Source organism: Mandrillus leucophaeus, unplaced genomic scaffold (assembly GCF_000951045.1).
Source record: "Mandrillus leucophaeus isolate KB7577 unplaced genomic scaffold, Mleu.le_1.0 Scaffold404, whole genome shotgun sequence".
NCBI lineage: Eukaryota > Metazoa > Chordata > Mammalia > Primates > Cercopithecidae > Mandrillus > Mandrillus leucophaeus.
The window spans coordinates 265,051-278,399 of NW_012104299.1; the positions used below are offsets into that span (position 1 = coordinate 265,051).

The 13,349-nt window shown below is 45.4% G+C and overlaps 1 protein-coding gene across 1 annotated transcript in view; it reads right to left on the reverse strand.

Annotated features, from left to right (window-relative positions):
- The window catches only part of PRKCA (protein kinase C, alpha), a 329,541-nt gene that overhangs the window by 125,781 nt on the left and 190,411 nt on the right, over positions 1-13,349 (reverse strand). The window contains exons 5-7 of the mRNA XM_011992150.1: positions 5,622-5,778; positions 4,451-4,585; positions 3,843-3,939 (exon numbers count right to left, since the gene is read on the reverse strand). Coding sequence (XP_011847540.1) covers positions 3,843-3,939; positions 4,451-4,585; positions 5,622-5,778 — 389 coding nt within the window. The remainder of the gene's footprint in view (positions 1-3,842; positions 3,940-4,450; positions 4,586-5,621; positions 5,779-13,349) is intronic.

The window sequence follows — 13,349 nt, forward strand, 5'->3', positions numbered from 1 at the left end:
GGAATATTCCTTGGCTCCTAAGAGCTCCACTCACCACTCACTGATCAATCTGTTTGCCAAGATTTGAGAACCAACCATTTAAATTGCAAAAATGTTCCATCTAATTATCGAATGAATACTAACGCAGTGGCAGAGTTGTAAATGCTCATTTGGTTTCTCTTTCATCCAACGGAATGACTTTTGATTTCTGGAGAAGGATTCGAAAACTGCATGGAGGGAACCCTTTTTAGAAAACAGAGCTGGACATGGAAGGATAAGGACAGACTGGACACTGTGTGATGCCACTGAGTGATGCCTGTTCCCAGCAGGACGAACCCTCATGTGTGTTTCAACCAATACAGATTCATCATTGAACTTAACAAAAATATCTTACTCAGCTGAATCAAACTGTTACTGGAGGGTGGCAAAATATCTATGAAAGAGTGGGTAGGGAAGAAAAGACTAATGTGATGGAAAGCAAGTTAGAAAGGCAGTTATTTGGCGAGAAAGGGCCCAGAGAGGGGAGCCTGGAGACACTGAGAAGCACTCACGCTACAGACTGAGAAGGAGGAAACGGGGTGGGGGCTCAAAGAGGTGCTTCAAATTGGACCTGATGCCAACTGGCACCCTGTTTGCAAAGCCTGGCTGCCGCCCAGAACTGCTCAAATGTGGATGCCAGCCTTTCTGCCCTGGTGCATCCCTTCCCAGTAACTTGGCACTGGGGAAGTCTTGCAACTCTCACATTTATAGACCTCAACAAAACACCATTATGTGATTGAACCCCTGCCTAAAATCAGATCTGAATATGCATTTTTAAAATGAAGCATGGCAGCTGTCATAAAATTCTCAGCATCTTTTTGATGCCATCCTCTAGTGGCTTTCTGCCCAGTCTCTCACAGTTGTTTTTTTCTTTTAAATGCTCTAAGCAAATGAGCTAATGTAATTCAAGTAAAATCTAGGAACTATAAGCAAGCTGAAAGGTATTTAAAGCAAAGGCTAGAATGCAGTTCATGCAGATGCTTCAGGCATAGCCCTCAGTAGGCTGAAGAGCAGAGCCTCCACCCCATGCAACTCTGCTGACGCCACCTCTCCCCAGGATGCTGCACAGCCTCGGGCTGGCGCTCCTGCCAAGTCCACAGCCCTCTCAGGAGGAGGAATAGTGACCAGCAACGCACCCGGGGCCTCTGACCAGCCTCCCAAGAGAAATGCTTCGCGTTTGCTCAGGGCCTCTGGCCTGTATTTTGTTTTTGTTTGTTTGGAACTCTGACCTTTATAAAAAGCTGAACTCACTGCCCAGAAAAACAGGAGGTTTACTCACCAGGAAGCCACGACAATGAAGCACAAAGAGTGGGTCAATATTTCTCCAGCAGCAAAGCTAAGTCTCAGACATTACTGTGAGGAACCCCATGGGGAACGCCCGTGCTGTTCCTCCCTCGAATGCATTCTTTCTGCGCCAGCAGCCCCTGACCCAGTGACTGTTCGTGATCAACACCACGGCATAATGTTCAGTAAGGAAGGTTCTTTCTGGCTCCTCAGGTTCCTCCCCTGCCTGAGACAGCTGAGGAATGCTGGCACTCAGTCCTGAAACTCTCTCTAGAAGGATCCATCCGTCACAGAGGTGGTGTGACATCAGGGATGGGGCTCAAGAAGGTGGTCCTCTCTAGTACCCCGGGTCTGCATCTTCAGCTGCAGGGTAGGGGTGGAAACAGATAATGAAGCAAGGGAAGAAATACAAATTGAAAAAGAGCTATGCCTGGCATAGTCATTTGAACCTGCCTAAAAACCCTGACTTTCATCTTTGTACTTGAATTCCTCTAAATATCATAAGGCCTCTTTGAAAAGAATCTCATTCTTTTCTATGGATAGACAAATAGTAGATACACAGATACACACACATATTTATATTTATACATATTCTAATATATATAACTATACAAATAATTTTTTAAAATTATTTTTTCTCTCCTCTATTTTTGAAGAGCAGAGACTGCCAGCTGGTTCTGACTGGTTGGATCCTGCTGGTGTCTAAAGCAATAGATGCACATTTGACCTACACAGAGTTCTAAGATTTTGTTTGTTTTCTTGAGTCAGGGTCTCACTCTGTTGCCCAGGCTGGAGTACAGTGGCATGAACTCGGCTCACTGCAACTTCCGCCTCCCAGGTTTAAGCAATTCTCATGCCTCAGCCTCTGGAGTAGCTGGGAGTACAAGCGCATGCCACCAAACCCAGCTAATTTTTGTATTTTTAGTAGAGATAGGGTTTCGACATGTTGGCCAGTCTTGAACTCCTGACCTCAAGTGATCTGCCTGCCTCAACCTCCCAAAGTACTGGGATTACAGGAGTGAGACACTGCACCTGGCCTGGTTCTAAGTTTTAACATTAGAACTCTGTCAACATTAAGATAAATCAGAATGTATCACATAAAAACCTGGATTTCTGTCTTCTCTTGAAGAAGGAAGATCCGGCAACACAGGCCTGGACTCGCGTGTGAGAAACATCAAGTCGGGCAGGGTAGCAGTAGCTGCCACCTGCAGACAGGGCTCAAGCTTACCAGCTTACCCCAGTCTCCACCACTCCCTACTGCCTCAATCCTGAGGCCTACTGTTCACTGCCATTTATCACCTGTGAATCATTTCACTCATTCATGCTCCCAAGGACATCTAACCAGAGCCCCTGCCATTTAGTATTTGCCACCAACATAGACTTTAACCAAACATCAGTTTAACAAAGTAATTTGAACAACTGCATGTTTTACATCCTTTGGGATTCATTCTCTCTGGATAAGACCTATATGTTTCTTTTGCAGGGTGCATGAAGGAGGTTTATTATCCTCCCAAGACCACTCTTCCCCACCCCCCAGATCTGTCTGTTTCTTAGAGAACAACAGAAGAAGGAGAACAGGAGCAATAGCATCCCTTTAGTGTCAACATTTCAGTAACAGTTCAGCACCTATACACATGTGTGCGTGTGCACGTGTATTGCTCTAGAGTGGGGAAATTCTGGGGAATTCTAATGAGTCTGAAGAAGAGAAAGATTCACAAAGGAATTAACCAGTCACACAGACTGAAAAGGCTACTCTACGAGTCCCTCCAACAGCCAAAATGAAGCGTGATGAGAGAAGCAGAAAAATATTAGAAGTTGTGACCTTAAAACATAAGGAAGGTGCTTAGAGAAAAGAACTGTTTACTAAAAGCTGAGATATCTGGTAAAGGAACAGGAGAAGGGAGAGAGAGGAGAAGAAAAGAGAAGTAAGGAGCAGAGGAGGAGAAGAAAAAAGACCAGGGAATCCGGGACAGAGGCAAACAAAAATACCAAGAGGAAGAAGAGAAGGAGGTGGCCTTTGCTGAACACTTGGAATATAGATAAAAAAGGATCACACACAAAGGCATATTTGTTTAAGCTGGTCTTTCAGAACAAAATTAGGAACCTTGTACTTTCTGTAGGGGGAAAAAAAAAGTCTCAGATGACAGCCTGATTACACACAAATGAGCTCCCAAGGAAAGGCCAAAATGACTTCCTCCTTTTCAGAAGAGCACAAGTCCTCCTTTGTAAGAACAATCCTGCCCCTCAGAGGCTGCTTCTCTCCCCAGTGATGTGCAAATCGATCTCTTATGCAAGAATCAACCATGCTTTCATTTCTGGGATATTTCCAGTTTCCATTTTCTAAGTGATAAGAGTCATAAAAAGTCAACAGCTTGCAAAGGAAAGGGAGTGAACAACATTTATGTTTTTAAATAAAGAAAAAGATCATTAACATTTAGATTACTTTTTTGCCTTTCGAAAATGTGACCACACTATCTCGGCTGTTCCTGAAGTCAGGCTTTCTACAGGAAAGGTGTTTCCAGGCATTTTGTTATCCTCACCTCGAATTTCTGCCTGAGTTCCATGTTTCCTTCTTCGTCCCCTTCTGGAATGGGTACATTGTAGTACTCACCTTCTTCTTGGTTAAGCAACTTGTACCTTTCAAAGACAGGAGAAAAAGAGTTACCACCGCAAGTTTAGCAAGCCTTCTCCTGAACCTCTAGTCAAGCTGTTTTGTGAAATGCATCCTATGGAGAGGCTACAGCTAGAGAAGTAGACATTTGACTTTTTTAAATTTTTATATTTTTGAGACAGGGTAGCTCTGTTGCCCAGGCTGGAGGGCAGTGGTGAATCACGACTCACAGCAGCCTCAACCTCCTGGGCTCAAGCGATCCTCAAGCCTCAGCCTCCTGAGTAGCTGGGACTACAGGTTATACCACCACGCCTGGCTAATTTTTGTATTTTTTGTAGAGATGGGGTTTCTCCATGTTGCCCAGGCTGGTCTCAAACTTCAGGGCTCAAGCAATCCACCTGCCTCGGCCTCTTGAAGTTCTGGGATTATAGGCATGAGGCACCATGTCCGGTCTCAACTGACATTTTAGAGACTGAAACCTAACTCTCTAAATGGTCTGATGCTTTGAGACATATTCAACCTCAGCGGCTTCCATACCATCCACTGGCTGGCATCTTCATTAGCTCCGAAACCCCAAAGGAAAGGGATCCCATGAAGTCATTCCTTGTTGTTCGATCCCAGTCCCAGATTTCTACAGACAGTCGTCGGTCTTTGTCTGAAGGTTTCAATTTGCTACAAGACACACACACATGCAAACACTAGGTTATTTTGATCATGGTTTCTTGGGAGATACCACCTGTACATGATTTGAGCCTGAGATAGAGAAATAGTATATTTGATTCTTTTCCTGGTCCAGTAAAATACCAACCCCTTATGCTGGCAACCAAAGCGCTACAGGAGGAGTTAACAAACTATGACCCATGGGCCAAATCTAGCCCACCGTCTATTTTTATAAATAAAGTTTTATTAGAACCCAGCCATGGCTATTTGTTTACATATTGCCTATGGCTGCTTTGGCACTAGAAAGTTGTACAGGTGCAACAGAGGCTATATGACCCACAAGGCCTAAAATACATACTATCTCATCCTTTACAGAGCAGAGCTTGCTGGTCCCTCTAGAATAGATAGCTACCTTTCTGGTTGTCCATAGAAAAACTGCTTCCTGTATACTAGTCTACAAAGGGGACCTCCTGCTTTTGCTCAGCTGCACTCAGTCTTCCTGACTTACTTTATTCCCTCCTTCCTTCTTCCCCTTCTACCATCTCTACCTCTGAAATCCTGGCAACCCTCCCAGGCTGGCTTTAAGTGTCACCTTTTCCAGGAAGTCTTCTCTCTTTGAAGGCAAGAATGATCTTGCCGTTTCAGTGGCAATAACACTTCCTATATTACTCACTCATTCTGTGGTCTAAAAATTATTTAAATTCTTGTCTTATGCCCTCTCCTAACTCTCAAAAGAACCTAAGTCCATCGAGAGGTGGACACACTGGATACATTTTTACATCATCTTTAATACCTTACACAGAATTGTTTATCCAGGTTAGATAATGATAATAATTTGAGGCCGGAATTATGCAACTCTTGGTAAATCAAATTACTATCTATCAAACAGGTGTTAATAGCTACCTCCCTAATGGCAGCCTGAGGAGGTCTTAGGACTGAAGACATGTTTAAAGACGTTTATAATGAACCTACTTCATTACCTCAAACAACGAGGTGGGCAACTGCATGGTGTATAGGAACGAGATTCGATCAAGGAGAGACCACTTACAATGTAAAGGACTCATTCCACTGGGGATTTAGTGTGGAGCGGATGGTTTTGGTTTTTTGTTTGCTTTCATTCTTGGGATCAGGAATAAGTTTCAGCTTCACATAAGGATCTGAAAGCCCGTTTGGATCCATAGGGATTAGATTTTTTGCATCTCGTACTGTGAAGAGAGAAGGAAGAAAACATTACAAAAAGAGAACGGACCTATATTGCCCAGCGTCCTGTGCCAATGCCAAGCTGAGTAAAAGAGAAGTCAGGATGGCGTTTAAGGAGAGAAATGGTGGGAAGCCAAACGCCTCTAACGCTCAACATGAGAAAAGCTACCCACTGCCACCACCGGCAGAGATAACAGGCATCGTGTGGGCCCTTGTGGGAGGGTCTTGGGACTCAGCACCAGCCTGGACTGGCAGCATCAGCAACACTCAGATATCTATTAGAAATGCAGAGACCCAGGTCCCACCCCAAACCTGCCGAAGCAGAATCCATTATTTAACAAGATTCCCAGGTGACCTCTGCAGCACCCCAGGAGTAATGGTGCACCCTCCCCACATGGAGGCAACCAGCCCGACCTGGTCCATGGTGCCGCACATGCACCTGACCTCCCAGAAGGTGTTATCCCTTTTTGTGGGTAAAGGCCAATGGCTTCCAACTCTGACTGTACATTGGAATCACAACAGAGTTGGGGAATGGGGGAGTTAAAAATTCTAATCCCCAGAATTAAACTAGAATCTCCAAGGAATGTGGCTCAAATATTCATTTTTAAAAGCTCCTTGGGTGATTCTACTGGGCAGCAGGGGCAAGCACCATTGCTGTATACAGTTGTAACTCAGAATTGCTGCCCGGTGCTGGTCCATGGACCAGCGACATCTACATCACCTGGGAGCTCATTAAACATGTAGAACCTTGGGTACCACCTCAGACTTAATAACTCAGAATCCTCACTTTAACAAGACCTCCAGGCACTTCCAATGCAATCCTAGCTTGAGAAACCTGATATGGGAATCAAAAATAATTAGAAGGAAAGGCCATTTCGTCCACAGAAGAAAACAGGCTCGGAGATTTAAGAGCTGGCAGAGGCTCACAACCGTGAGAAGCTGTCTAACGCCACTGCACACCAACGTAAAAGGTAATTATCTACTGCTATGATGAAGGGACAAAGGCCTGAGCCTCCTACCCCAAATGCCTTCCTCATTATCTTCCCATGGCATCTTTCCCAGTGAGGCTGAATTACCAGATATGCAACTGGTCAGACACCATCAACACACGTATAACTGGGACCAGGCTCCCTGGTCCAGTGGTTCCCACAGTGTGGTCCCTGGACCGGCGGCACTGGCATCATCTCCTGAATCAGAACTCTGGGGTGGGGTCCAGTGGTCTGTGTTTATCAAGCCTCCGGGTGATTCTGATGTCCATAAATGTTGCAGAACCACAGATCTAGGCAATTAGCATAGTTTATCAGCACAGTTTAATTATTAAGAATTACAAAAGAACTTTAGAAGAAGGCACTGGAGTTGTCAGTGGGCAGGGTTAGATGGGGAGGGGGCGGGGGGAGAATCCTAAAGATGTTGGGTCTTTGGACACAAATGAGGGAGGTACAGCCCTAAGATCAGAAGTCAGAGACAGGCATTGCCTTTACTAGTCTGTGGACCTACTGTGTGCCGCCTCCTGCCAGCCAACAGCCTTACATCCTCCTTACCTGGCAGCCTTACACAGGTGGGTAACAGATGGGACTATATTGAAATACAGAGGGGGAGGGGGCTGGCTCAGGCCTGCTAGCCACAGAGAAGCTGAACATATGTTTCTCGTACCCCATTTGTGCCTTCCAAGTATTTCTTCTCCTAAGAAAATATCTAACCTCATTCATCTCGGGGAGCAGATAGCACATAAATAAAACACACAGGCATGGTCCCTGTGGCTCAGCAGGTGTACGTGCGAACTCTGCCTCCTTCACCATGTAACCCTGAGCACTGGGAAGCTTTGTCTCTGAGCCTATGTTTCTTCATCTAGAAAAATGAAGAGGGGCATAATTCCAGTAGTATAGAATTGTTGAGAGAATCAAATAAAATAATGTTTATAAAACACCTTACATGGTTAGGGGCTTGGAAAATGAAAAAAAAAAAAAAAATCCACGATGTGATTGCTCACTACACCCCAGGCATGATAGACTCATTTCCACTCTTATCATGCTGAAATCTACAGGGCTGAAGGCCCCCAGGGCACTTGGTCACTGGATAATTCATCAAGCTCATGTGAAAGGCTTTAATCCAATGCAGAAGGTCTAGCCCACTAAAACATCAACCCTGAGTATCACCAAAGATGAGCACAAAAATGGAGCTCTCCCATGAGGAATGGAAAGAGGCCAGCGCTCTCTCTCTGATTAAACACCAGAATGAGAATCAGATGCTTTTTAAAAGGCAGAAAATGCCCTGGAATGTCTAACACTGGAGGCTGCAGAAGGTCACATCCTGGACAAGCCAAAGAAGACCCTTATCAAGGCCACCAAGAGGTCCTGCGTTGCCTCCTGCCAGTTGCAGAATTATTGCGGGTGCTGGCTTTTATATCTTCAATTTATATTCCTGACAGACAACACACACAAAAAATCATTCAAGTAGGATCTCTTCTGAATGGTGATGAGTTAAAATCTTGATGGGACTTAAAGCTGTGAGCTTCCTACTGAGATACTATCATTTAAGTTGCAAATAAAATAAGTTGAAAATAAAAAGTTATCAATTCCAAATGTCATTGAAGCAGACAGTGGGTCCAAATTTCAATTTCTTATCACAGCAGAGAACAGCCTGTGTGATGTGTGACTCATGGCATGCCAGGACACCTGAATCAGGATTATGAGCAACTAACTTGGGGTCCCATCTCAGAGTGTAGGATCTGGGGCAAGGCTGCCTGCGTTTGCATTCTGGCTCTGCCACTCTGTGGCTGTGGACAAGCTATTTTATCTCCCTAAGTTTCCTCATCTGGAAAATTATATCTCCTTCAAGTCAGGATTATGTAGGCTCATACATGTAAAGTGCTTAGAGCAGTGATAGGCACACGGTGAGAGCATAATAGCGATGATCATAATTGCTCTTAATATAAGTTACTGGTGGAGAACAAAATCGACTAGCCTTAGATGCGCAGAAACTGCACTGACAGCTTACGGAGTGGCAAGCAAATGCCAGGGAAAACAGTACAGTGTGGCAATGTTCTAACAGGGTTGCAACTGTATGGTTTCAAGAACGTCAGGCTAAGAGACAATGCTAGGGGGCATTACTCATAGGAGTAGTTGTAAGGAAGCTGGAAGAGGGGAAGCTAGCAAAGAGAACATAAGAGGAAAATTGAAGTGGGGAAGCAGATGAGAATAAGGGCTAGAGACAGAAGAGAGAAACAAGGGAAAGACGCGATCGAGAAGTGGAGTCAAATCCCAACACTTTGGGAGGCTGAGGTGGGTGGATCACATGCTGTTGGGAGTTTGAGACTGGTCTGGCCAACATGGTGAAACCCCGTTTCTACCAAAAATACAAAAAGGAGCCGGGTGTGCTGGTGGGCACCTGTGATCCCAGACAGGAGATTGAGGCATGAGAATCGCTTGAACCCAGGAGGCAGAGGCTGCAGTGAGCCGAGATCGTGCCACTGCACTCCAGCCTGGGCCACACAGTGAGACTCTATCCCCCCACCCGCCACAAAAAGATGTGGAGTCAGAGGGTGGGGACGTCGCCACAGGATAGGTGGGCAGACGTTCTCAACCTCAGCTATACCCTGGAAACACCTGGGATGTTTTAGTCAAACAGTGATCCCTGAGCCGCGCCCTCAGAGAGTCAGATCTACTTGGTCTGGGTTGAGGCCCAGGCATCAGGATGGTGAAGCTCCCCAGAGAAGCCTCAGGTGCAGCCAGCACTCTTCACTGCACTCAGCACTCGTTCTCCGAGTGTGCTCCCTGGCCTAACACACCGACATCATTTGAAGACTTCGACTATTATTCACATTTTTCTTTAAATTGGCTCCCTTTTTAATAGCCATCATTTAAAAAGGAAATGTATCACTACAGGAAACAGAAAACCAAGATTGTTTGTCATAAATGGAAGGTAACCAGAAAAGTAAACACAACGAAAATCGATGTTATTCATTTCTAGCTGGATCCAGTTGCCTGAGATCTTCAGTCTCTTAGCTACAAAGGGGAAATTAACAAGTGCTAGAGTTTTAAGGATATTCCAGCCCCAGAAATCTTTGCTGCTTCAACTGAGATGGACAGAAAATTGGGAATAACTAACTCATCATGTAATTTAAGGTTTTTTAACATCCGTATAGTACCTTCAGAAATCACCTTAAGTGCAACCAGAAGTCACACCCATCAGTGGCCCCATCCCACACTTGCGAAGCACAGTTGGAGGGAATGCCAATTCCGCAGTTATTAAGGAAGTGGAATATTCCACAGCCTAACAGCAGTACTGGGTCCAAGAAGAACAGACCTGGCACCGGTCCCACGGCTCACTTCTTGTCTTTCATTTTCTGCAAGAACCAACTTGTTTCGACCCACAGAATCAAGCTAAGGAAATACACACAAAAAAATCACACTACTTTGATACATACAATATTGAAAATGAGATTTTTTTTTTTTTTTTAAAGATCTATCATGCCAACTCAAGTTCCAAAAGATAGGTCTCTAAACCCAACAGTATAGAAACAACACACTTCCCTTGCTCATTCAGCTGCAGAAGCACTGACTGCTTCCCGAGGTCTACCCAAATGGCAGGGAACGCGGGAAGAATGGTTTTCTATCACAGCTCATTAGCAGTTCTGCAGCCTTTATGAGGAGGAGACATCTGCTGAGGAAATACATCTGTGCCACGGTACTGGCCATTTCAGAATAGAAAGTCTGTTCTGTAATTCCAGAACTTTAATAGAAATATAGAATACTAATTATATTCCCATATTTTTGGCTTCAGATGGCTGCTCTGAAATTATCAGCTGTCAAGCCTGGCACTGTGAAAAAAACAGCCTGGGTTAGAGGTTATATAATTTCCTGATCATGGAACCTATCATTTCTGGATAAAGCTCATTCAAATGAGATGATGAAGACTGAGAACCACCTACCCAGTGATCCCTGATGCAGGTGGCTCGGCAGCCCAGGACATGAGAGTTGCAGAGTTTTAAGTCAATGTTGAGGAATGGGGTGGGGATACAGGCAGACGGGCTGTCTCATCAGCTCAGAGGACTGGGCCGCCCTAGCCGGATTGGAGAATCGAAGCCACAGGGGCACCACAGTACATGGCACAGTGCAGGCTAGGCGATGAAGCCGGTGATTTTGCCAAGAGCCTGCTTGATGAAAAGTGGAGATGTGGACCCAGGCAGGAAGCCAGGCAGGAGTGACCCCCATGCTTTCTCTGGGAGAAGCAAGGTGCGCCCACAAAGGCTTCCAGGCGCCTGAGTGAGGGATGCACATCTGATGGCGCACCGGGGAAAGCCAGGCTGTCTCTGCTTGAATGGGTGCTCCGGGTGGTGGGTGACTTCTCAGGGGCAGCATCACTTAGGGTCAAGAGTGTGGGTAGCTAGGGTCAAATCTCTGCCTGCCACTTGTTAGCTGGATGGCTTTGGATAAATTACCCAACTTTGCAGTTTGTTCATCTGTAAGACAGGGACAATAACAGTGCCCATCCCACAGGGCTGTTGTGAAACTAAGTGAATTGATAGACGCAAAGAATTTAGAAGAGAACCCAGGACAAAGGAAGTGTTATGTATTTGCTATTATTAGTAATGGTAGTGTTAAAGAAGCATTTGCTATCTTTATCATCATTGCTATCACCACCTCTACTCCCACCATCATTCAGTTCTCTCTGACCCCAGAAGCAGGGCTGTTTCCTCAGGGTAACAGACCACATTAGGCTACAGTGAAAAAGTCAGCAACTAGGTGTTCCAAAATAATTTGCAACTTAAAAAAAAATAACTCATTGCAATCCTTGATCTATTCAGAGAACGGTCCAGATGTTTTCCTTCTGTTTTTTGAGATGGAGTCTCACTCTGCTGCCCAGGCTGGAAAGCAGTGGTGCGATCTTGACTCACTGCAACCTCCACCTCCTGGGTTCAAGCGACTCTCCTGCGTCAGCCTCTAGAGTAGCTGGGACTACAAGCACCGCCTGGCTAACTTTTGTATTTTCAGTAGAGACGGGGTTTCGCCATGTTGGCCAGGCTGGTCTTGAACTCCTGACCTCAAGTGATCCACTCGCCTTGGCCTCCCAAAGTGCTGGGATTACACAGGCCTGAGCCACCGCACCCAGCCCCTCCAGGTGGTTTCTTAATCCAGAGAATATATGTAGCATAAATGATGGGGTGGAATGATAAACACCCATGACTCATCACCTCGCATGAAAGCTAGATTGGTGGCAACACTGCGGAACCCACCCATCGTGTGCCCCTTTCCCACCTCTCCCCCACCCCCTCTACTGTGGATTTTTAACCTCACTCTGAGGGTGCTCCAGCTGGGAAATGGGTCAAAGTAAGGTCACGGTCATGCAGAGGTTCTGAAGGATTCATCCATGGGCACATACACCAAAAGCTTTGTTGAGGACACAGCTGTATCCCTGTTGCCTGCGGACCAGAGTTGTCAGCACTGACCCACAGTGACCCCGCCCATCAAAGCGTTCATGTCTATATGGGGACATTGTTTAGTAATGTACAAAAGTCAAGTGTCTCCAGATTTAAGGACAACATGGCCCTTCAAATGATCTGTTTTGCTTTAGGAAATAATTCTCTGTTTTTATTGCTCTTTCTCCCTCATCTAAGAGCACCCTTGTTCCTGGCTTCTACTTAAAAGCCAAGAACAAGGACAAAGGCTCAAAACAGAATTACTGCAAAAGTCAGGATTGTTCAGTGTGTGCTGAACCAGTGACACCTCCCACCTCCACCCCTGCCTGACAGCAAAAGCAAGAGTAAACAAAATTCTCCAATCCTACTCCACACCAGGCATGAGCAAAAATGTTCTCTGACACTGCAGAAAAAACAAACAAACAAACTCTTCTTTGTTTGAAGTTACCAACAGCAAAAGAAACGTGAATGCAAAGATGTCGGTGGAAGGGCAGATAAGTGCTGGAAACAGGCGAGATGTAGTGTCTGTGGTCGAAAGAACTTCATGTCATTCAACACCAGGCCATGGAGTGAGGGACGCTTCCCAAACCCATGAGTCTTGTCTTTGAGGAATAAAAAATGACTTCAAACCCAGAGAATTTGTTATTTTGATAATTATTAGATACCCAGAATGTTCTCTCAAAGGACTTTAGATCTATAATTCAATTTAATGTAAAAAGATGCTATTATCAAGCCCATTTGCAGATAGGGCCTTCAGGCAGAGAGAGGTGAAATCACCTGTCCACTACACAAAGCCAATGAGTAGCCAAGCTGGGGCGAGCTAGTGATTGTACAAAATTCCACTTTTGCTTGATGTTGTACAGAAATGACTTGAGCAAGACAAAGTCCCAGAGAGGAGGTGGGGAAGTCAGCCTCAGCTAGGAGAGGATGGAGGAGAAGGTTGCTCAGGAAAATGAGGAGGAAAGGAAACACTCTTCCACTAGAAGGATGGGTGGCCAAAGAGCACAGAGGGAAAAGTGAACACACACCTTGCAGTGCTGTACTGAGCCCTGGGTGTGCCTATAGGGGTGGTGGGAAGGCAGGCAAAGCCTGCAGAGCTGTGTCTGTGCTTTGGTGCCTTCAACTTAGTGAAGGGTTTAAAGGTGCTGCACCTGATTT